Below are 25454 nucleotides of genomic sequence, written 5' to 3'. Positions count from 1 at the left end.
TCTGAATTCATTTAATCCTTATGATTTTATGAGTAGATTGTTATATTCATTTTGCAGATGAGAAAGCTGAGGCACAGGGAAGTTAGGCAACTTACCACATATCAAGTATTCAAATAAATATTGTTAAACATTCAATAATATTTATTAGTTCTATGTATTTATTCTATATTTATTATACTGTAGAAGGATTCTTTATCATTTATTTGCCATAGACAAGTGTTAAATATTGTATATTATACAAATAGTTTCTATATAATTTTTCTATATAATATAAATTTTTCTATATATTTCTATATAATTTCTATATAATATAAATATATTTCTATATAATATAGATATATTTAATATAGTTTCTATATTTCTATATAATATAAATATATTTATACATTTTATTCTAAATAAATAAATATTGGTATTTTAAAATTAGTTATATTTATTTATTTAATGCATGTACATTTATTATATTTATATTAAGAACGTTGTTACTACTGTTACTACTGTCATTAAAGCACATGTTTTGTCAGATGTTATTCTTTTATTCTTAAGGGCAGCACAGCTATGGAAACATCACAAACACTACTCATTTGTTTTACTATATGGAATAATTAATGTTCATTAAGAAAGTTTAATGGTTTGGCAATATCTATTAATCTTAATTATTTACCATCAAATTATTAGCTAAAGGTATTTATTAGGAAATATCTTAATTTGTGGAACAACTCTAAGAGTCTTTTATTGTTTTCTTTTTGTTGCTACAACTTAGCTTTCCCTGCTTCCTGATCTGTCTAGAATGTGTGATGTAAAACAAAACATAACCACAGACTATTTAATGATGCATGGTGTGTATAAGATCAGCATACATTCAGTGATTAGAGATGAAAGAAGGCAAGATATATAAAGGAAATTAGTTGAATGAAAGTCTAAAATATGAAGATTAGGGGCACCTGGGTGGCTCAGTCAGTTAAGCGTCTGCCTTCCGCTCAGGTCACGATCCCAGAGTCCTGGGATCGAGCCCCACGTTGGGCTCCTTGCTCCTTGGGGGAACCTGCTTCTCCCTCTCCCTCTGCCTGCTGCTCCCCCTGCTTGTGTTCTCTCTCTCTGTCAAATAAATAAATAAAATCTTAAAAAAAAATAAAATATGAAGATTGGATCCTATGAAAGTATTTTTTTGGCATATGAGAACTTCAAGATCAAAAATACATCATAAATTAATTGAAATGATGTGCATTTTTAAGACTTGTGTTATAATTATCATCCCCTCTTAAAAGAACTTTACAGGAAAAGACAAAATGTTTAAAGAACATGCACACACATACACACACACAGAGGCAATTTTTAGATTGGCTTTCCAGGAACTGTTTTGCAAATTTTTGAAAATCATTTAACCATTTGAATTTTCCATGTTTTACTTTGTGTATCTGGGTTAAATTAATATTTCTAATGGTTCATTTAGGTCTCAAATTAGGATGCTATCTCAATATGAATAGAACCATAAAGATACCTTGAATATTTTCAATATTTTCAATAAAGCCAATGCTATAGACTTTCCTAGAACTTGAAAAAATAATTGAAATAAAAAAAATGGGTGAATTCAGGAAATAATGTCCTAATATTGTTCCACATTTGACCTTTGGATTGTTACACTTCTGTTTAAACTCCACATTATCTCAGGTCTGTTTTACTTTGAATAGTAATGAGAAGGTTATGTTTCAAAAATTATGGCTGTAATTACCTTTTCTCTCAGCCCAGCACATTATGAATGTCAGTGCCATTCAAAGCCTGCAAGTGTTTTAATTTCATATATTAAATTTAAGTATTGATGTGTATATTCTCTTATTGCAGAGAGGAGACTATTGCAATGAAAGAAGTACATATGGGACTTCTTAGATTCAATTGTATTTAGTCTAAGCAGGGAGTCTTTGATTATATCCTTTAACTGTGCATAGCATTTATGCTGCTTATGTAGAGTAGAGTAAGTCTTGGGGGGAACTGGAACAAGAGGTGGGGGAAATCCTTTTCCACTTAAATTCAAAAAACTAAAATCTTCGGCTATGGGGAATTTTGGCAGTAAGGAGTAGGTATGGCATGGGAATGAAAGTGTGGGCTGGGAATCAGAAAAATCTGGATTTGAATCCAGGCCTTCCCACTTAACTTATGGTATGACCTTGAGCTAATGTGTGGAACTCATTGGTTCTCAATTCCCCATTTGTAGGGAGAGGGTCATCATAGTTTCCACCTTAAAGTTATGTATGTAGATTAAATATTATTGTATTCATCCAAGTCATGCTCATTAAGTACCAACTACACAGAAAAGATGTGCAGAATGTTTTTGTCTAGATCAATAGCCATTACACTTACATGAACTAAATATTTTAAATTATTATTTCTCAAAAAAAATGCAAAGGGTATATTTTGGTATGGTAGTAACTTAAAGTTTAGTCAACTCAATGTAGTCTAGAAATGAATTAAATATAACCTTTGAGTGTTTTCTTTACCTTGTATATGTACTAACGCTGTCTTCCACCATATTTATATCCTACCCTCATTTCAACACCTTTCTCTCCAGTGGCTCCTCTAGGTACAAGTCAGTTTTCTGGGTAATTTTTCTGAGCTTTTAATTCCTTCCCTTTAAGACTATGGTCTATTTATTTCCCTAAGATTTCCCTGTTTTTTTAAATATCTTTTTATCTTCTGGGTGCTTTCTCTCACATTAAAAGTAAGTCCACATTGATCCTGTCTAAAACACAACAAATAAACTTTTCCTTGATCCTTTTACTCTCTTTAGGTAATGATAACTGTTTTTTAACTTTTCAACCTAATATGAATTTCTAGAGAGATTAAGGTAGTTCATAATACTTCACTTCTCACATTTACTCCTCAACTGATTGCATTGTCTCCTGTGCTCACTAATCCATAGAAACCCCTCTGACAAAAGACACCAGGAGTCTTTGAAATGCTACTTCCAATGGATAATTTTCATCTTATTGTATTTCTTTACTTCCTTTGAAGCATTGATTATTCATTGCCAGACATCCTCTACCCTTTTGACTCCATAAAATCAAACTCATATGCTACTGTTTACTTTCTCTGATTATTCCATCTAAAATGTTTTCATGGGTTTTGTTTTTATTTTTCCTTAGATATAGGTGCCATTCAGAGATCTTGCAATTTCTCAGAGATCTGGCCTATACTCACTATACTTCTAAGACTACATACGGTCTTCTTCACATTTTGATTATTATGTGCATGCTTCTCAGATTATTTTTATTCTAGTTTAGAATTTGGTTATGAGCCAAATAGGTCTTTTTTTTTTTTAAGATTTTATTTATTTATTTGACAGAGAGACACAGCAAGAGGGGGAACACAAGCAGGGGGAGTGGGAGAGGGGGAAGCAGGCTTCCTGCTGAGCAGGGAGCCTGATGCAGGGCTCGATCCCAGGACCCTGGGATCATGACCTGAGCCGAAGGCAGACGCTTAACGACTGAGCCACCCAGGTGCCCCAGGTCTTGAACAATATAGTCACTCATCTTCTGGAATAAGCTTATATGGATAACTTACTTCAAAAGTTTAAAATTTAATTTCTTTTATCCTAAATCTTCATGTGTTTCTATATTTTCTAAGTTAGTGTGGCAAGTATTCCTAGATTTTATCAAATCTAGGAATACTTGCAATCTTGACTCCTTTTTAAGACTGCCACACCCAATAAATTACCAAACACTTTATCTTAAACATTTTATCTTAAACATTTATTAAACTGATCCCCTCCTCTCTATTTCTACTACTACTGTCCTGGTTTAGTCTCTCACATTTTGTCACTGTAGTACTGCAATAGCCTTCTGTGTAAACTCCCTATTTCCCATCATATCTTTTTAAAATTTATCCCCCACATATAAGTCAGTGTGTGCCATCCTCAACACATGCTTGAAAATATCCCTTGCTCTATTCAAAACCCTCTAAGGACTTACTGTCACCTACAGAAATGGTTTTCAAACCTTAGTAGTTGTAGATTTTAAAAGAGAAATTTCACTAGGAGGTCCATACACAAGCACATATTTATAGTAATTTAAATTTCAAAACTCACTTTTGCTTACATAAAAAAAGCAATTCCTGACAAATGTGATAAAAATCAGACACCACCCAGTTTTAATGTAGTCCTTTCCTCCTTCCTGAGCACATTCATATGCTTTATTCCTTTGCTTAATTTTGACATGAGCTCTCTGAGAAGGACCAGCATGTTTACATTTTTCAGCCTATGGTTTGATGATACTAAGATTGAGAAATTAATGACTTACTCAAGGTTGTCTGGCATTTTTTAGTGTTTTAATACAAAAGGGTTCCCAAGTCTTAAAAGACTCAGAGTATAGTAAACAGAAATATAACAAAAACACAATGTAATAAACGAAGAGGAAAAGTAAGTATAAAGTGATATGAAAACACTGACAAGAGCACAATAAACTCTGATGGGTTGGTGAGGATCCAGGAAAGCAATTGTAGAAAGAAGCCTCATAATCAGATGGAGGAAGAACATTTCAGGCAGATGAAGAAATGGCATAAGTATAAGAACAGAGATAGTAAAAGTAAGTGTGGGTCCAGTTGGTGAATAGCTTGCTATGCTATAAACAGAAGTTATATGGAAATGGTGTGAAGTAGCTATGGGAAAGAAAGAATTGTTCAAAGGTGAAAGAAAAAAAGGGTAGGACTTGTTTGTGAAATATCATACTAATGAATTTAAGCTTTGGTCTATAGTCAGTAGGGACCATAGTTTGGGTAAAAGTAATAAATAACTAGACTATAGCAACGGATAGAAATTTGTAGAAAATTAAATATATATGTTAGAAGGGAATTGGCTAATGCTGTTCTGTGGTACAAAGGGTGAGAGACATTGGAGCCAAGAATGGCATAAAATTTCAAAAAAAATATATAAATATAGGCAAAATATAGATATGATGCTATCATCCAAGATAAGAAATGAAGGCAATAATTGGGGAAACACATGATCATGATTTGGAACATAAGTTGATACATCTGAAGGATCTCATAAACAAATAAAAACAATGAACTAAAAACAGGGATCAAGTATGGAGATAAAGATTTGGAAATTACCATTTTGAAGATGGTAGTTGAAGCCAGAAAAGTAGATAAAACCACTTAGCTGGTGAAAAAGAGAAGACAGAGTAGACCACCTAAAAATGATAGTAAGATTTAAAAAAAAAAAAGGAAATCCAGTTCAGGTAGAGAATAATATACAAATAGAGAACCAGCAGGATCAAATCAGTGACATTAGACAAAAGAGTTGAAAGAAAGAAGGTGTCCTAAATATGGTGAAATGTTACAGAAAGGACAAGTAAGTTAGTGACTGGGGAGAAAAATGGAATTTTACACCATATCCTAGATAGATTTCTCTTATCAATATCCCTTCTTCTATAATATTTTTATTATGATCTCCAGGTGGCAGACATATAATGTTAAGTTTTTCACATATCTTGATTTACTCTTTTATTTTAAGCTATCAATAATTGTTCTAAACAAAAGTCCTTTCTAAGTGGTTAATGGTGCTTAACTTCCCTCTTCATCTACAGATGGGGCCATTATTAAACAGCCATCACTCAGAGTTAATGTAATAGTAGTAGAAAACTTTCACAAAGCATATATCGTTCTTTTAATCTTTTCATTATTTTTATGTCAGGATATATAAATACCTGTCTATGAGTGATAATGTTATATATATACATATATATGTATATATACACACACGTGGGTGTATATACACACACGTAAAGAATGGTAGTGTCTTAATATTTTAAAAGACAGTGATATTTGATGTATTGTGTGCTCAAATCCCATTAGATTAAACTCCATGAGATTAAGGATTGTGTCCTGCACTTAGTCTAGTAAATGGCATGTAGAAGGGTCACATGAGTGTTTTTTAAATAAATAAACGAGGCAGCAGAAACAAAGAATGGTATGGTAAGAGAGGTGAAGGAATAAGAGAAAGAAAGGGATTACATTGGAGGATAAGGCTCATATGGATAATTTAAATTAACATGTACTGCTACTAAATAATTGAAAGTTCAATAAAAACCTCATTAATTATAACTCCCTATTTATCTTCCATGGGATTATTCAATTTGAGGTGGGCTGATATTTTACCTTTGCACTATTTATGAAGTTTCGTTTTGCTGAGTAAACTAATAAGATAAAATTATGTCAAAACGTTCATTTAAAACCACTCATGAAACACACTTTTTAAGGACTTCAAGCTTAAATTATTAAATGAAAATGAATGCTGCAAATTATTCATGCCATTTTTTTTACTAAAGTTGATTCAAAAATATCTCTCTTTAGAAAAACAAACATATCTAAATGCAAACTATGCCCTGTCTTTCATAGGATCATAGAGCGGTCTTTGGATTTCCTTTAGTTCAGCATCCTACTGTAATTACCACCACATCACCACCACCCTTACCAGCATCATTATGAGATTTATTGCTATTAGCCTCATCATCAATGTCATTGATGTAGTATCTCCAGTCTGGCAGGCATTCGACAGTTCACAACATCTCTGTGAAGTAGATGCTATTTAAGTTTTTTAGAAGTGTTAACTAATCCTTTGGAGATTAAGGTATTTAAGATGACATAATTATTAAGTGGCAAAACCAAAATTTTAATGTATTTCTATGTTGACTGCCCCAAATGCGTCCAAAAAGCCTTATTGATAAACACAATTAATTTTTATGAGACCTACGGCAGTGAGGAAGAATAGCATCCTGACTAAGTGTTTTAGTTTCCTAGGGCTGCCATAACAAAGCACCATAGACTGAGTATGCAGACATCTATTGTTCAGTGTGGTATCAGAGGTGGTGTCCTGGGATGTGTGACCAAAAAATCTGTCCCAAGCCTCTTGCCTAGCTTCTGGTGGTTTTCTGGCAATCTTTGGAGTTCCTTGGCTTGTAGACTCATCACTCCAATTTCTGCCCTCATGTTCACATGGTTTTCTCCCTGTGTGCACATCTATCTCCAAATTTTCTCCTTCTGGAAGGACACTAGTCATATTGTATTAGAGACCCACTCCATTCCAGTATCACCTCATTCTAGATTAGGTAGCTACATCTGCAATGATCTATTTCCAAATAAGATCAGATTCTGAGATATTGAAGGTTAGAACTTCAATATATGAATTATTCAACCCATAACACTGAGTCTTAGTAGACTCTCCAAATGGGGAAATTAAGGAAGGATATTTATGATATTTTAGCCTGGTTGTGTGGTTTTATGTTAAGCCTTAAAAAGTGGAATACTGGTTGGAATTGGGCAGAGTTTCTGACTGATTAGTTTTAGATTGGAGGGCAAAATGAGGAGAGGAACATAAAACAGTTATAAATAAGTTATAAATAAGCTGTTTGTCTCAATAGATAAGCTGTTTGATTCATAATTTTATTATCCAAAAGTGGGTATATAATGGAGAAAACAGCTAAATTACTTTTGTTTGATCACAGTATTGTTCAAAATAGGGGATGAAGAGTATGCCTGATTACAGCATTGTTTAACTTCTAGGGAATTGCTAATATGTTGGTTTTAGTCCTCATCTGTATGACTTCAGAGTCCATCAACTACATCATCCTAACTTTCTTTCTCATCATTGATATATCCCAAAATAGTCTCTGCTACTGCTGGATTGCTCTAATAAATAGCTTTATTAAATAATTCTAATAGAATTCAGTTTAAATTTGTTACCCTGTTGTAGTCATTGCTGGTTAGATTTGGTTGTCTCTTTCTTCCCTACAATACCCTTCAGAAAGATTATCTATCATTCAATAGTCTACATATGTACATATCCTGTCCCAATTCTTCTATTTTCTAGACAAATCCTAGTTACTTCAGGTTTTCAAGTAAAAGCTATATTTATATGGTAAGTAATAATCATTTCATGGGATGTTAAGAATGTTGATAACTGCAAGATTATTATTTTGGATAGTGTCTTAGTCCTTTTGGACTACTGCAACAAAGTATCACAGACTGAGTGGCATAAAAAGCAACAGAATATAATTTCTCACAGTTCTGGAGGTAGGAAGTCCAAGATCAGGGTGCCAACATGATGGAGTGAGGACTCGTTTCCATGATTGCAAAATTCTTGTTGTGTCTTCACATAAAGGAGGGTGCTGGGGAGTTCTGTGAGGCCTCTTTTATAAGGACACTAATCCCAATTACAAGGATGAATCTCTCACGACCTAATCACCTCCCAAAGGCCCCACCTCCTAATATGATTACTTTGAACATTAGGATTTCAATACAGGAATTTTAGATGAGCATGAATATTTAGACCATAGTAGATGATAACATTGTCAGCATTCTGTGTCTTCTTACACCCTGAAATTTGTTTAACCTGGAAGTACAAAATGACTAAAGTTTTTCTGATTAAAAAAAGTAAGTTTCTCTGATTTCAACCATCTAAACACCAAGGTTCTGATACAGCCAGCATGCTATCATTTTATTGGAAGCATGTGGAGCCATAAGACCAGTCTATCCAAAATATCTTACTATTGCTTTGAAGTGAGTTTTGCAATATTTAAAATGTCATGCATATGTTTGCCTAGGCTTTTTTAGATGGTAATCATGTTTATCAAAAACATTCCATCCTTCCAGCCTTAAAACGTAAAATTTAATATATAAATCAGAGAAGAGGTTTCACTATAGGTTTTGTCATCAAGATATCTTGCTTTACATATAAGCCTGCATTTGAGAAAAGGGAGGGCTGCAAAGAATTATCTCCTCTAAATAAAAAAAAAATTCTTTTGTAAATAAAAATAAGAGTTATAGAATTCTACTCATTTTAATTTATAAGTGTTCTGCAGTTGGTTAATTAGATCAGAATGAAGGCCAACAATCAACAGAAAACTTAAAGCAATTTAGAGTCCTTTTGAATCTTTAAAGAAAATCCAATAAGCACTTGAAAAACAAAATCAATGAAGAGTTTTAAATGTTTCTTTTCTGATTTTCCGCAGGGTCCAAGTTTTCTCTCTGAGGCACTTTTCCCTAAACGTGCAACAAAAATTGAAGAAATGGATCCTTTTTTCAACCTTCATGAAACCATTACCAAGGTAGGCGATAACTGCATTCATGAGCAAGTTGGGAAAGTTTTGGGATTTTTTTGTTGGCAGATGGAGAAAAGGAAAATAACCAATCAAGAGAAATCTTATATTTTCATTTATAACAAATACTTGAAAAGATTTTAAGTACCTCCCATTACTTTACTAAGGAGTAAGGATGATATACTACTCAATCAAGATCATACAAAGCAATAGCATGATTTGTATTCAAAATCAATCCTTAATAAAACAATTCGGGTTTTTTTTTCCTTCATCTGGAAGTAGATTTATAGTATACTCTCGAGTACACCCTTTGATTAAGGGCAGTATAAAATGCATCTTTGAATTTATGTATCTTCAATGTTTTGTTTCAATATTTAAGATACTTGGTTGTTTGTGGTGGTACTTTTTAGTTGTAGTAAAAGAAAAATGGCTCCTTAAAAGAAATAAAAAGACTGCATTTATAATAAATGTTTTTACACTGTGATGGTCATTCCTATATTTTTACTTAAAACTCTTAGCTGTGCACTTATAATATGGAGAAAATTAAATTGTACAGTATAGAGTAAATAAATTTAATGTTCTGACATATGACATCATACGAATTTTTACATTTACCAACTATTTGTTTAACCTGTCATAACCTCCCTTTTGGGGATAGAGTTTATAGAGAATATTGACATTTCAGCACATTTAAAATAATACATATTTATATATGCTTAGTTGAAAGATTGAATCATTCTTAAATCTTCTTAGTGAAATTTTACAAGGCTATTTTTCTCCTTCAGAAAGAGGAAATGTGATATAATGAACTGAAGTCAATAAGTGGCAATAGAATGAACTCAGAATACAGACTAGGATTCTAGGTCTACCCTAACTTTTTTTTTTTAAACTGTGAATTTATTTTTTCTGAACTTTTGAAATAGAGGAGTTTGGACCACATTTTACTTAAAATTTTCCTAAGCTCAAAATATCTGAATCTTAACTACATTTATACCTCTTTGCTTTGTAATTTATTTCACTTCCTTAATTTAGTTTCTAATGTACCCATCCTTTATATCCATTTTTATTTGGATATAGCAACAGAGAAGTGGCCCCCAAATAATAGTTCCTTAGTATTCAAAATATTAACTATATTCTTAATTATTGTAGAGATGATAGATTAATAGATAAAAATAGATATATATATCTATATACCTATTTAAATGAGTATATGCATCTGCATACGTTTAGATGAAAGCGATTTTGTGTGCATGTGTGTGCATTCATTCAAATATTCTGAATACTTAAAATCTAGGTTTATTTACTTATTTTTAAGTGAAGCATTAGAGGATTTTAGGGCAATGGAATAGTAATATTTTCTCCATTTTTTTTCTGCTTTCCTCTGGATCAGAGAATTCATTGATTTTTGTGGAATGAATAATTTGAGACCCTATTGATATCAGGTGTATAACGAGAGGTGTAAACACACATTGATTCTTGCTGCATGATGTCTTGGACACACCACAACTCCTAAGAGCATGTTGGGAAGCAGGGATGGGGGCAAGAAGGGAGTAGGGGAACATGAAACATAACCTGAACATATATATGAGGTCAGTACTTAGTGTGAAACACAGAAAGTCAGAGACTGTTTGAGAGAATACACAAATTTGTGCACAGATATTACCACAGGGTCTATATTTATTTTCAAATTTATTTCATATGTAAGCAGATATTAACCCATTAAATGGATGTTAGAAAAAATTCTATGTCTATGAAGAAATAAAACATGCCTAAGTGCCAAAGTAAGTGGCTTCTGACACTTTTTATGACCAAATATATTTATCTAATGTTGGTACTCTTTCCCCAATCATCATGTTTACCTATGGTAACACCTCATGTGGAGATATAGGCCAGGGAAAGAAATTGTGCTTCAGAAGTTCAATCTTAGTGTACCAATAGGAGAAACTGGGGAATCGGGTGCCTGGGTGGCTCAGTTGGTTAAGCGACTGCCTTCGGCTCAGGTCATGATCCTGGAGTCCCTGGATCGAGTCCCGCATCGGGCTCCCTGCTCAGCAGGGAGTCTGCTTCTCCCTCTGACCCTCCCCACTCTCATGTGCTCTCTCTCATTCTCTCTCTCTCAAATAAATAAATAAAATCTTTAAAAAAAAAAAAAAGAAACTGGGGAATCATGAAAAGAAGTACTTAATAAATACTTTAATAAATATTTTAAGGTCAAATTTTCATTGATCAACAACAAAATAAAAATATAAATATGGTGGAGGTGACTAGGCACGTGACTAGGAAATATGGAGTGTAGATTTTACAACCTTGGCTACCAACTTGTTATTTTATTAAGTAAAACTGTATTTTATTTTCTACACCAAAAAGGAGGACACTAGTAATGGCTTTCCTCACTAGTGACACTGAAAGGTGATGTATACATTTTCACTAGAAATGCAATATGGATGTAATTGAGTATAATTATTAACACATTAAAAAATATGAGTACTGATGTCTTCAGATAGACTCTTACCTGAATTTTCTGAATTTAGTTTTCACTTTAAAGAAAAAAAGAAGAAGTTAGATATGAAAGCATATGATTAAACTGCTTAATTAAATGCTGAGAAGACACTGGCAAGTTAGTGTGTACAAATGGAATATATAATTTAATTTGTAGAAGATTGAGGCCTTTAGAATGTTTCGTTTCAGTAAGAATAGTAGTGGTATTATCATAGTGTGTCATGTATTTAGTACACTCATATTTCACAGAGCAGTGTGATATTATATAAATAGCAATGGACTTTGAATAAAAAGATCCAGTTTGGTATAAATTCTGTCACTGTGAATTCTGAAAACCTGATGTGAAGTAAGAGAAATGCTTTGGAAAATGATAAAACACAATTACTGGTATTACACCAATTATAAAACATTTTTAAAAATCTGTATTAATTGAAATATTGAAGATTCTAGTTATTTCTCCCAATAAAAGTTTGAATTCAATACACAGCATTATAACACATCACCTATTTATTTAACCTAATTAAATAAATATAAGAAGCATATACATCTAATACAAATGATCATGTAATGTAATCTATTATCCTTTACAAGTGAGTAACCTTGTATTCTGGACCTTTGTTATAGATCCAAATATGATTTATGTAAAAGTAAATTAGTTTCCAAGCATTAAAATGTTAAGAATTTATCAATGGTGTTTTTTTTTTCTGAATTCAAAAAAATGAAAATAAAGAAACTGCACTCATACATGGGATAGGAGCTATGAGTCCTAGTATGTAGCTCTCCAATGCTGTCCTGCAGTTCTTTAAAAATATTTTTTTACAAAGTATGAATTTATCCTGCCATTTGTCTTTTTGATATAAAGCATGGAACCTAAGAAAGTAATGAATGAGGCTCAATATTAATGCTAAAAGGTGTAATTCATCATTGCTTCAATGACAGTTATGTGGTACCATATAAAGTTGCCAAAGGGCAACACATACTGCATCGATGTTGAAGATGTTTTCTTATCTTCTATAATTACCTTTAAAAATAGCATTTTTTTATTATTAAAGAAGCAAAACTAATTTCTCCAAAGACTACACATGCATGAAATACAAATATAAATCTTAGCTGCTTAATCCTTTAATAAGTGAATAAAAATCTCCATGGATTTATGTTTTGAAATAGGCTTATTTCTCCTTATCTACCTAGGAATTGTCTAGTTATGTTTCTAAATCTTCAACATTTAGCTCATAAATTGTTATTAGTAATCTAAGTATTCTAGTAGCCTATTATAAGCCAAGGATGAAGCAAAACACTTGAAATATAAAAACAATATGTGAGAATGGGTCCAAGGGAGTAAACAGGTAAGGAAATCATTTTAATATAACATACTAAAAGAGTTGATAGTGATATAAACAAGTTATGAGAATAAAGATGATGGAGTTCATGCTTCTGACTCGGGGATTTGAAGAATACACCAGAAAGGTGACATTTGAAGAATTTAAGAAATATTAACTTTATCTTAATGTCAATGAGCTTCCCTTGACAGCTCTTTAAAAAGCAGGCTGTTGGTGGTATTGGGTGAGAAATGATGATATGTATTTTGAATAACAAAAGACAGATTTAAGAGACATTTTTAGGTTTCAACAACAGGATATATGATATACTGGATATAGGGTATGAAGCGGAGTGAAGAGTAAAGGACAATTTGAATAGCTCCACTTTGGGCAAAGTTGATATTATTGAATTAACCAAATTAGGTGTTGGGCTGAAGAAAGTGATAGAGTCTAACCTTGGACATGTGTAATTTTGGATACTTAGCACATCTAGACAAATATGTCATAGGAGCAGTTGGATACATGAGGTTGGAGCTCAGGAAGAAATAGAATCCAATGCATTAGCTGATGTAATAACCACTTGTCACATGTGGCTTAAACTAAAAAAATAAATTAAATAGAACTAGAATTTAATTTCCTCAATATCATTAGCCACAATTCTCATGGTTAGTAACCACATATGGGCAGGGGCTACTGCATGGGATAGCACAGATTATAGAACATTTTCATCATTACCAATAGTGCAGATGATGTTACCCTGACAATATTCATGCAGAGAAGCAAGAGTGACAGGGAGAGGATAAAAGACCCAGGGCAGAATGGTTTATGGGCTCCACAGGAAAAGATACATTATAAGAAAGAGGAAGCGTTCAAAAGCATATCCTCCCACAACCTCACACCATCGAGATGGTTACTATTAAAAACAAAACAAAACAAAACAAAAAACAGAAGATAACAAGTGTTGACAAGGATGTGGAGAAATCGAAACCCTTGTGCACTGTGGGAATATAAAATGGTACAATTGTCGTGGAAAACAATGGCAGTTCCTCAAAAAATTAAAAATAGAATTATCACATGATCTACCAATTCCACTTCTGGGTATATACCCCACAGAATTGAAAGTGGAGTCTTGGAAACATATTTGTACATCCATGTTGATAACAGCATTATTCACAGTAGCTAAAATGTGGAAACATCCCAAGTGACCATAGATAGATAAATGGATAAGTAAAATGGGGTATATATATACAGTGGAATATCATTCAGCCTTAAAAACGAAGGAAATCCTGACATTGGCTACAGTGTGGATGAAACTTGAGGACATCATGCTAAGTGAAATAAGCCAATCACAAAATGACAAATACTATATGATTCCATATATATGATGTACTTAAAATAATCGAAACCAAGGAGAAAGAAAATACAATGGAGGTTGGGGTTGGAATGGGGAATTTTTGTTTAGTGGGTATAGAGTTTCAGTTTTACATCTCATAAGTTACACAAGGTATAAGAGTTATAGAGATGATATTGGTCCTGGTTACAGATTATCAATGTATTTCATACCACTGAACTATACACTTAAAAATGGTTGACGGTAAACTTCATGTTATGTGTATTTTACAACAATATTTAAAAATTCAGAAAAAAAAAGTATATTTACCCAATCAACTGGTCATCCACTGTAACTTCTGAACCACTTATTTGGAATTTGAGAATTCTTTTTTCTCTTCATTTATGCCTGATCCTCAGTTCTTTGCCATTATCCATAAAGAGTTCACATGACTTGTTAACCATTTCTTTGGCCTACTTTTTTTTAAAGATTTTATTTTTTTATTTTGAGAGAGAGAGAGCAAGCACAGACGGTGGAGGCAGGGGGAGGGCAGAGGCAGGGGAGAAGCAGACTCCTGGCTGAGCAGGGAGGCTGACGAGGGGCTTGATCCTGGGACCCTGAGCCAAAGGTAGATGATTAACCGACTGAGCCACCCAGGCACCCTTGGTCTACTTTTAACTGATGTAACATCCTGTATTTTTTTTTATATCTTTTTGGATTTAATATATCTTATTAGCATTTTCTTGACAAATTTTTGCCATAACACATGCTCAATAAATGATGACTGATAACTGTATTTTAAACAAAACACTATAGCTATGTTGAGAAGGAAAAGACTTTTATTTTTTTTTTAATTTTATTATGTTATGTTAGTCACCATAGCATACATCATTAGTTTTTGACATGGTGATCCACAATCCATGGTTTTCATATAACACAGTGCTCCATGCAGTACCTGCCCTCCTTAATACCCATCACCAGGCTAACCAATCCCCCCTCTCTCTCCCCTCTAAAACCCCGTTTGTTTCTCAGAGTCCAGTCTCTCATGGTTCATCCCTCCCTCCGATTCCCGACTCCTTCATTTTTCCCTTCCTTCTCCTAATGTCCTCCATGCTATTCCTTATGTTCCACAAAGAAGTGAAACCATATAATTGACTTTCTCTGCTTGACTTATTTCACTTGGCATAATCTCCTCCAGTCCCATCCATGTTGATGTAAAAGTTGGGTATTCATCCTTTCTGATGGCTGAGTAATATTCCATTGTATATATGGACCACATCTTCTTTATCCATTCATCTGTTGAAGGGCATCTCAGCTCTTTCCATAGTTTGGCTATTGCAGACATTGCTGCTATGAACATTGGGGTGCATATGGCCTTTCTTTTCACTACATCTGTGTCTTTGGGATAAATACCCAGGGGTACAATTGCTGGGTCATAGGGTAGTTCTATCTTTAACTTTTTGAGGAATCTTCACACTGTTTTCCAAAGTGGCTGTACCAACTTGCATTCCCACCAACAGTGTAAGAGGGTTCCCCTCTCTCCACAACCTCTCCAACATTTGTTGTTTCTTTCCCTGTCTATTTTTGCCATTCTAACTGGTGTAAGGTGGTATCTCAATGTGGTTTTGATTTGAATTTCCCTGATGGCTAATGATGATGAACATTTTTCATGTGTCTGTTAGCCATTTGTATGTCTTCTTGGAGAAGTGTCTGTTCATGTCTTCTGCCCATTTTTTGACTTGATTATTTGTTTTTTGGGTGTTGAGTTTGAAAAGTACTTTATAGATCTTGGATACCGGCCCTTTATCTGTAGTGTCATTTGCAAATATCTTCTCCCATTCTGTGGGTTGCCTCTTTGTTTTGTTGACTGTTTCCTTTGCTGTGCAGAAACTTTTTATCTTGATGAAGTCCCAAAAGTTCATTTTTGCTTTTGTCTCATTAGCTTTTGGAGATGTATCTTGAAGGAAGTTGCTGTGGCCGATGTCAAAGAGGTTACTGCCTATGTTCTTCTCTAGGATTTTGATGTATTCCTGTCTCACATTGAGGTCTTTCATCCATTTTGAGTTTATCTTTGTGTATGGTGTTAAAGAATGGTCGAGTTTCATTCTTCTGCATGTGGCTGTCCAATTTTCCCAGCACCATTTAGTGAAGAGACTGTCTTTTTTTCCATTGCATGTTTTTTCCTGCTTTGTCAAAGATTATTTGACCATAGAGTTGAGGGTCCATATCTGGGTTCTCTATTCTGTTCCATTGGTCTATATGTCTGTTTTTGTGCCAGTACCATGCTGTATTGGTGATCAGTGCTTTGTAATATAGCTTGAAATCGGACAACGTGATGCCCCCAGCTTTGTTTTTCTTTTTCAACATTTCCTTGGCGATTCAGGGTCTTTTCTGATTCCATACAAATTTTAAAATTGTTTGTTCCAGCACTTTGAAAAATGTCATTGGAATTTTGATCAGGTTGGCATTGAAGATATAGATTGCTCTGGGTAGCATAGACATTTTAACAATGTTTATTCTTCCAATCCATGAGCATGGAATGTTTTTCCATCTTTTTGTGTCTTCTTCAATTTCTTTTATGAGTGTTCTGTAGTTCCTAGAGTATAGATCCTTTACCTCTTCGGTTAGGTTTATTCCGAGGTATCTTATGGTTTTTGGTGCTATTGTAAATGGAATCGTTTCTCTAATTTCTCTTTCTACAGTTGCACTGTTAATGTATAAGAAAGCAACTGATTTCTGTGCACTGATTTTGTATCCTGCCACATTACTGAATTGCTGGATGAGTTCTCGTAATTTGTGGGTGGAGTCTTTTGGGTTTTCCACATAAAGTATCATGTCATCTGCGAAAAGAGAGAGTTTGACTTCTTCTTTGCCAATTTGAATACCTTTTATTTCTTTTTGTTGTCTGATTGCTGTTGCTAGGACTTCTAGTACTATGTTGAGCAATAGTGGTGAGAGTGGGCATCCTTGACGTGTTCCTGATCTTAAGGGAAAGGCTCTCAGCTTTTCCCCATTGAGGATGATATTCGCTGTGGGTTTTTCATAGATGGATTTTATGAACTTGAGGAATGTTCCCTCTATCCCTATACTCTGAAGAGTTTTAATCAGGAAAGGATGTTGTATTTTGTCGAATGCTTTTTCTGCACCAACTGAGAGGACCATATGGTTCTTCTCCCTCCTCTTATTAATGTGTTCTATCACATTGATTGATTTGCGAATGTTGAACCACCATTGCATGCCGGGGATAAATCCCACTTGGTCGTGGTGGATGATCCTTTTAATGTATTGTTGGATCCTATTAGCTAAGATTTTGTTGAGGATTTTGGAATCCATATTCATCAGGGATATCGGTCTGAAATTCTCCTTTTTGATGGGGTCTTTGCCTGGTTTGGGGATTAAGGTAATGCTGACCTCATAGAATGAGTTTGGAAGTTTTCCTTCTGTTTCTATTTTTTGAAACAGCTTCAGTAGAATAGGTATTATTTCTTCTTTGAATGTTTGGTAGAATTCCCCAGGGAATCCATCAGGCCCTAGACTCTTATTTTTGGGGAGGTTTTTGATCACTGCTTCAATCTCGTTCCTGGTTATTGGCCTATTCAGGTTGTCAATTTCTTCCTGTTTCAGTCTTGGCAGCTTATAGGTTTCCAGGAAGGCCTCCATTTCATCCAGATTGCCAGTTTATTGGCATATAGTTGTTGATAATAATTTCTAATAATTGTTTCTATCTCCTTGGTGTTAGTCATGATCTCTCCCCTTTCATTCATAATTTTATTAATTTGGGTGCTTTCTCTTTTCTTTTGGATAAGTCTGGCCAGTGGTTTATCAATCTTATTAATTCTTTCAAAGAACCAACTTCTAGTTTCATTGATCTGATCTATTGTGTTTCTGGTTTCTAATTCATTGATCTCTGCTCTAATTTTAATTATTTCCTCTTCTAATGTGTGGCTTATGCATCATTTGTTGCTTTTTCTCTAGTTCTTTAAGGTGTAGAGTTAGTTGGTGAATCCGGGATTTTTCTATTTTTTTTTGAGTGAGGCTTGGATGGCTATGTATTTCCCCCTTAGGACTGCCCTTGCAGTATCCCATAGGTTTTGGACTGATGTGTTTTCGTTCTCATTGATTTCCAAGAATTGTTTAAGTTCTTCTTTGATTTCCTGGTTGACCCAAACATTCTTGAGCAGAGTGGTCTTTAGCTTCCAGTGTTTGAATTTCTGCCAAATTTTTTCTTGTGATTGAGTTCCAGTTTTAAAGCATTGTAGTCTGAGAATATGCAGGAAATAGTCTCAATCTTTTGGTATCGGTTGAGACCTGATTTGTGACCCAGTATGTGGTCTATTCTGGAGAAAGTTCCATGTGTGCTCGAGAAGAATGAGTATTCTGTTGTTTTAGGCTGGAATGTTCTATATATATCTATGAGGTCCATCTGGTCCAGTGTATCATTCAAAGGTCTTGTTTCCTTGTTGATTTTCTGCTTAGTGGATCTGTCCATTGCTGAGAGTGGAGTATTGCAGTCTCCTATAATTAACGTATTATTATCAATATGACTCTTTATTTTGGTTAACAGTTGGCTTATGTAGATGGCTGCTCCCATGTTGGGGGCGTAGATATTTACAATTGTTAGATCTTCTTGTTGGATAGGCCCTTTAAGAATGATATAGTGTCCTTCTGTGTCTCTTATTACAGACTTTAGTTTAAAATCTAATTTGTCTGTTATAAGAATTGCCAGCCCAGCTTTCTTTTGAGGTCTGCTGGCATGGAAGATGGATCTCCATCCCTTCACTTTCAGTCTGGATGTATCTTTAGGTTCAAAATGAGTCTCTTGTAGACAGCATATGGATGGGTCCTGTCTTTTTATCCAATCTGCAACCCTGTGCCATTTTATGGGAGCACTTAGGCCATTCATGTTGAGAATGATTATTGAAAGATATGAATTAATTGTCATCATGTTGCCTGTGAAGACATTGTTTCTATAGATTGTCCCTGTAAATTTCTGTTGTATATCACAGAAATGTATGGGGTCTTTCTCCTTTTATAGAACCCCCCTTAATATTTCTTGCGGGGCCGGCTTAGTGGTCACATATTCTTTCAGTTTCTGCTGGTCATGGAAGCTCTGCATCTTTCCATCCATTCTAAATGACAGCCTTGCCGGATAAAGTATTCTTGGCTGTATGTTCTTCTCATTTAGTACCCTGAATATGTCTTGCCAGGCCTTTCTGGCTTGCCAGGTCTCTGTGGATAGGTTTGATGTTATTCTGATGTTCCTCCCTCTGTACGTAAAGAATCTCTTCCCCCTAACTGCCCTTAAGATGGTTTCCTTGGTTCTAAGATTTGCAAGTTTTACTATTACATGCTGGGGCATTGGCCTGTTTTCCTTGATCTTGGGAGGGGTCCTCTCTGCCTCTAGGATGCGAATGTTTGTTTCATTCCCCAGATTAGGGAAGTTCTCAGTTACGATTTGCTCAAATACATCTTCTAGTCCTCTCTCTCTCCACTCCCTCCAGGATTCCAAATATTCTGACATTGGAATGCTTCATGATGTCATTATTTCTCTGAATCTATTTTCATGGATTCTGAGTTGTTTTTCCCTGGCCTCCTCTTTTCCCTTTTTATCTATTATATTGTCTTCCAGGTCGCTTATTTGTTCTTCTGCCTCACTTACTGTAGCTGTTAGATTATCTAGATTGGATTGGATCTCACTGATAGCATTTTTAAGTTGTGCCAATTCAGGTTAAATTTCTGCCCTTAGAGACTCTATATTGCCATTAATTGATTTCTCCATTCTAGCTATTGTCTTCACAATTGCAAGCCTGAATTCCATCTCCAACATCTTGGTTATATCTGCATCCATTTGTAAATCTGCAGCATAAATCATAATCTCTGAGTCTTTTCTAATTTGGGGATTCCTCCTCCTAGTCATTCTGTTGATGGCTGGTTGAGGGAATGTGTAGAGTCCAAATTATTGACCAGAACCCAAACAAGATGCACCTGTTTTCTAGGGACCTTAGGGTTGCTGGCCTCTTGTTTTCCCAGCCTGTCTTCTGGGGGAGGGGCCTGCCATGCTGTTACTTAGGCAACCCCTGCCCCCTGTGGTGGGGGATGGGCTCAGTGGGAATCAGTTTTGGGGGGCTTTTGTTCTCTGGCGGCTTTCCCTGGTGGCTTTCCGCGTCCTTTCTGAGAGTCAGAGCAGAAGAGACCATTTCCCAGCCTCTGCCTCAGAGCAGAGAGATCACAGTCTGTTCTTCAGTGAGCTCTCCAGGCCACACTGTCTCTGTTTCTGTCCATACTGCTATAAACTGCAGCGTCCTGGGTTGTGCTCCCCTCCACAGCACTCCCAGTTCTGCTTCCAGGTCGGAGCACGTCTTTGCCCTTTGTATTTCTAAAACCGCCAGCCGCTCCCAGTTCGCACACGTGACCCTGCCACTCCAGATTTCCCTCCTGGGGGCTGCCCTAAAGTCCTTTCCCCATGGCTACTGGTCTGGGAGTCTGTGGCCTGTCCCCAGCATGCAAGGCTGTCGCTCACCTGCGGTGTAGAATAGCAATGGCCAGGCTCCCTCCTGCTGCCATTTATCCTCCGATATCTGCCCACGTAATCACGGCTCCCCACTTGGTACCTCGAAACCAACCACCCACGATATTCTGTTTGTAGAGATCCAGATCCTCTTACATCTCAGGCTGATTTTGTGGGTGCTTAGAGTGGTCTGGTAGATATCTAGCTCAATTCCAGGGACCAGCTGAAATAGGGTCCCCTACTCCTCTGCCATCTTTTCTTCCTCTTGGAAAAGACTTTTAAAATCAAGTGTCAATGTATAGCATTTGGAGTAGGAGAGGAAAGATATCTATTACATTATTGGATTAATAGTACTTTTCCTCTGGAACACCAAATGCTCTCTATATTATTTTAAAGTCTCTGAGTATGAATGGTACATCCAGGAAAACAAAAGTACCTTATGCATGTGGTACCATGGAAACTAGCAAATGACCTAATTCTGCTTGTGAGCTTCCTTAAGAAATACCAATTTATTAGTTATTTCATTGTTTTTCTCACCTAGTTTAGGAAAAACTGATTTCTTTATCTTTAATTATTATAGGATATGCAATATTAATATATTTTTAGTATAGGTGTTTTTAAAGTACTGTTCTTAAATGTGTATGTATTTCTTCCTTTTCTTATAAAATGTCAAAATAGAGATCTTTCATAAAATTATTTGGAAATTGCAATATTCCAAAGAGAAAATAATAGAAATAATATAGTATTTATTCCATTATGTATGTGGAGAAAGTGTCACAGTGAGATTAAGTTGCAGAAAAAGTCAGCAATTGTATAAAGCATAGAAGTCAAGGCTAGTAATTCTTACATAGTTTGTATTTTAACAATGTAGTTATATTTGCCCTTACTTGTAGCTATAAATTTTAACTCAGTTCTTTTGTGGTGTGAATAAAGGCTAATGGTGGTGTCTTCAATGATGAAAAACAATTAATTCTAATTTTTAACCATTTCAGCTAATACCAGTTATATTTAGAGATGATAACCAGAATCACTTTGACTAATACAGTTATACTCAGCTAATTTATTTTAAACACATGATTTGTGAAATATGAATCTGCAATTATGTTTAAATGTCAGTAATAAATTATGTTTGTACCAGTTGTTGTGATATTAAGATTCTTAGAACATGGTAACTGAAAACAATCCACTAAAACAATCTATTCATTTTATAACTATAGAATAGAAAGGCAGACTAAAATACAGAATGATTTTCTCTTGAGATATCATTCTAAGCTACAGCTTAAAAATTATAGCTTAGTAGCCTAAAGTAAGAGAAAAAGGAAGAGACCAAATACCTTTTATTCAGTTTCTTGAATTCCAAAGTCATGTTGTATTCATGAGCTAATAGATTTCTGGTACAGTTTTTTAAATGCTTAAAAACCTGGCTGTGATTTCTAATCTGAATGAGCAAATCCTAGTGTCTTCCAAGTACCTTTAAAGTTGATATATTATTTGGATAAAATATGTGAATATTTTCTTCTATTTAGCAAAGCAAGTGTAATGATATTCTTTGATCCTCTGTGCATTTGAGGTGATTCTGAAGCTGTGAATTTAAGGCTTTTGTTGTTTTTAAAAATACTTTGAAATTTTTTTTCCTGCTATATCAAATTATTCTTACTAGATGCAGATGTCTCCATGGGGATCTATACTATGTTTCATGACATGAACTAAACCAGAAAATAGCCCAAATATGTATTTTCAATGTAGAGATTGTACTTGGTAATAAAGAATGTTGGTTGGAGCTGCTCAAGGGAGATGATGGGATATTAAAACCAACCTCCTACGCTTTGAAAAGGAAATATTATAGGTGTATATTTTCTTCATAAATGTATAATTAAACTCAATATCTTCATTTACTGAAATTGGGAATGGTGCCGACTATATTTTCTCTTGCCCAGAGAGGTTTGGTTTATTATTTTTCATTATATGGCACAAATATTATAGTTTCTAAAGGCATGCCTTATACTCCAGTTTCTCTTTTTCGTTTTTGTTTTTATTACTCAAAAGCAAATGAGTACACAATATAAGCCTGTCAAAATTTGACTCCCTTTTTAAAGGGAAGTTAATCATCAAAGTAGATATTTTGCTACATCATATTAGAAGAGTTATTACTCCCTATTAAGATGAGTAGAAAAGCTCTGATTCTTTGAGCATACATTTTTTCTTTAATATATACATAAAGACTGATTTTAACATGTATTTATTACAGAATATAAATATGCTAGTGATATGAATCAGGATAGGAAGCTCTATGATCACCTATAAATAATATGACAATCTTATAAAGATACAGTGAACCTACTTCAGAAAGTTTTCATATGTAATTCAGGAAATGGTAGCCTCACCCCATAAAGCAACATTTTTGAATTTTGTATGAGCTAAATATATAGTTGTTATTTCTGGTAATGTCAATAAGTTGAAAGTGAATTTTAATGTTAATTTCTTCATTTGCCCCTCTCTTTGAACAAGAGATTCTTTGTCTTTTCCTACCATTCTCAGACAATATCATCCTTGAAATGGTAAATACAGAGACAAAGTTCAGAGGGGCAGAGTAGTCAATGGATAACAGTTTAGCTCTAGGTAGGCAGGCCAAATGTCCTTCCAAAAACTGCTGTTGAAATAAAGCCCCTGTATAATAAAAAAGATTTAAAAGCCCCAGGCAATAACCACTTATTAAAAAAAAAATCTAATATAACACAACAAACCAGAAGAATCTGGGCAGTCTTTTGGAGTCTATTATAATGGACTTTGATCATGATGTTTACATGTCCTTGGACAGTACCCACTGTCCCCATGTGTTACTGTAATAAAAGATCCCCTTATACGCACACAGACACACACATACACACACATTATGTAGTATGAATGAATTAATGATACAGATTTTCAGTGCTAGTTACTCTGTATTATTCCTTGAAAAACTCTGAATTTTATATATATAAAAGATTATATGTATAGATATATATATATCTGTATGTCTTATTGTCTTGTTTTTCAGGACAGTCTAAATGTCATCCTGTTTTTGTTTGTTTTTTAACAATCTTTGGACCTATATATTCTGCTGCTATTGGTGTGATACAGAAAATATTTAAAAATTACAGTTTTTTTGGCACTTAGTAGCCAGCATTTGAATTATGCAATGTCTCTCAAAGAGTTCACAGCAATTGATGTTTTAAAATAGAATGAATGTATACCACAAATATTAATATTTTTATGATATTTGAATTTTAGGAACTGAGCAAGAATTAGACTTGAACAAATCAAATTTTTGTTTGAAAGGCAAACAAAATTTTTGTTTGTGATGGGAAAACAATTTTTATTTAGTCTTAATTATGGTTTATTTACTAATATGTCTTTTTAATATTATAAACTAAGGTTTAGGAATTAATTACATATAAAATTACATTGTCCTTGACCATTAGTGAAGACTCAAATAGTAGTATTCCTGCTTTCTAAAATAAAACAATAATGAACAATCATAATTATGTTCTCTAGTTGTCAAGAAAAAGAATCCTTATAGTTACTGACTTTTAAGAAAGCTAGGGAGAAAGTAATCCATTTTAGAAATATTTCCTTCAAAAGTAAAAAAAGTCCATATCAGTTAAAATGTTATGTTTGTCATTAATAAAGACCTACATGCAAACTTGTTCAATATAAATACAATAATTCTATTTTTCTCATGTAACTGAAAATTCTAGGAGAGGTATGCTTCAGGAGTAGCTCAAACACAGCCCTTGATCTATTCATCTGTTATCCTCTCAGTTCTACCCTTGCCTCTGCTGGGCATTTCACCAGCAGAATTCCTCCGTAGTAGAAAATGCTACCAGCAGTTCCTGGATTCATATCTGTATATAATTCAGTCAAAGCAAGAGAGGATCTCTTTTCTGGTGACTTTCTCAGAAGAACAATAACGCTGATTTCTAGAAAGCCCCAGCACAATGGACCCTCATTTTATTACTCTGAATTGGCATCATGCTTATTTTGAATCATTTCTTGTGACCAGGGAAATAATTGTGCTGATTGGGTTAGGCCTGATTTCCATAAACTAATCACTGTGGAAAAGAAATTCAAGTTTTTAAAAATCCTGGTTTGGAAGAATGAGACTAAACAAGATCAAACAATTATGGCTCATCATATCTTCTTTGATTAATAATCTTGGCTAAATCAGATTATTGATAACACAGTTGGAGGAGGGTATGAAGACAGAGGGATATGTCAGAATGAAAACACTAAATGACTGGGAACATGGGACCAAGTAGTAAATGCATGAACAAGATACTGATGAGAATCTTAGAAAGCAAGATTATTTCAGAGTAGAAAAACTATAATTTTTATGTCAGATGATTTGGGGAAATAATAAAAGTATTTTAAAGCAATAAAAGGTTATTGCTTTCTTTCTTTTTTTTTTTTAATAACATGGGCTTTTTTGAACCTCTCTACGTGATATATCTTCTTTCAGTCAACTATTCAAAAAGAGAGTTGCAGTATTTGTTCAGAAGAACTAACGTGTATTTGACTTTGAAGATTAGGTAAAGATATGTTAGCTGGGTTTTAAGTTTTAGAATAGTAAAACAAATTTTAATTGGTAATGAAAAGAAGCTGAGTGCCTGCTTCCTCATCCACATTGGTAGGTATAACTGTAGTTTGTTAATTTTTATTACTGTAGAACA

General features: G+C 34.3%; 1 protein-coding gene across 1 annotated transcript in view; it reads left to right on the top strand.

The window, feature by feature from the left end:
• Nucleotides 1–25454, top strand: part of NAALADL2 (N-acetylated alpha-linked acidic dipeptidase like 2) — a 911251-nt gene that overhangs the window by 732977 nt on the left and 152820 nt on the right. The window contains exon 11 of the mRNA XM_021702572.1: nt 9003–9098. Within this exon, the coding sequence (XP_021558247.1) occupies nt 9003–9098 (96 nt within the window). The remainder of the gene's footprint in view (nt 1–9002; nt 9099–25454) is intronic.

The sequence above is a fragment of the Neomonachus schauinslandi genome, chromosome 1, assembly GCF_002201575.2.
Source record: "Neomonachus schauinslandi chromosome 1, ASM220157v2, whole genome shotgun sequence".
Taxonomy (NCBI): domain Eukaryota; kingdom Metazoa; phylum Chordata; class Mammalia; order Carnivora; family Phocidae; genus Neomonachus; species Neomonachus schauinslandi.
This window is presented reverse-complemented; position numbering and strand designations above follow the sequence as displayed.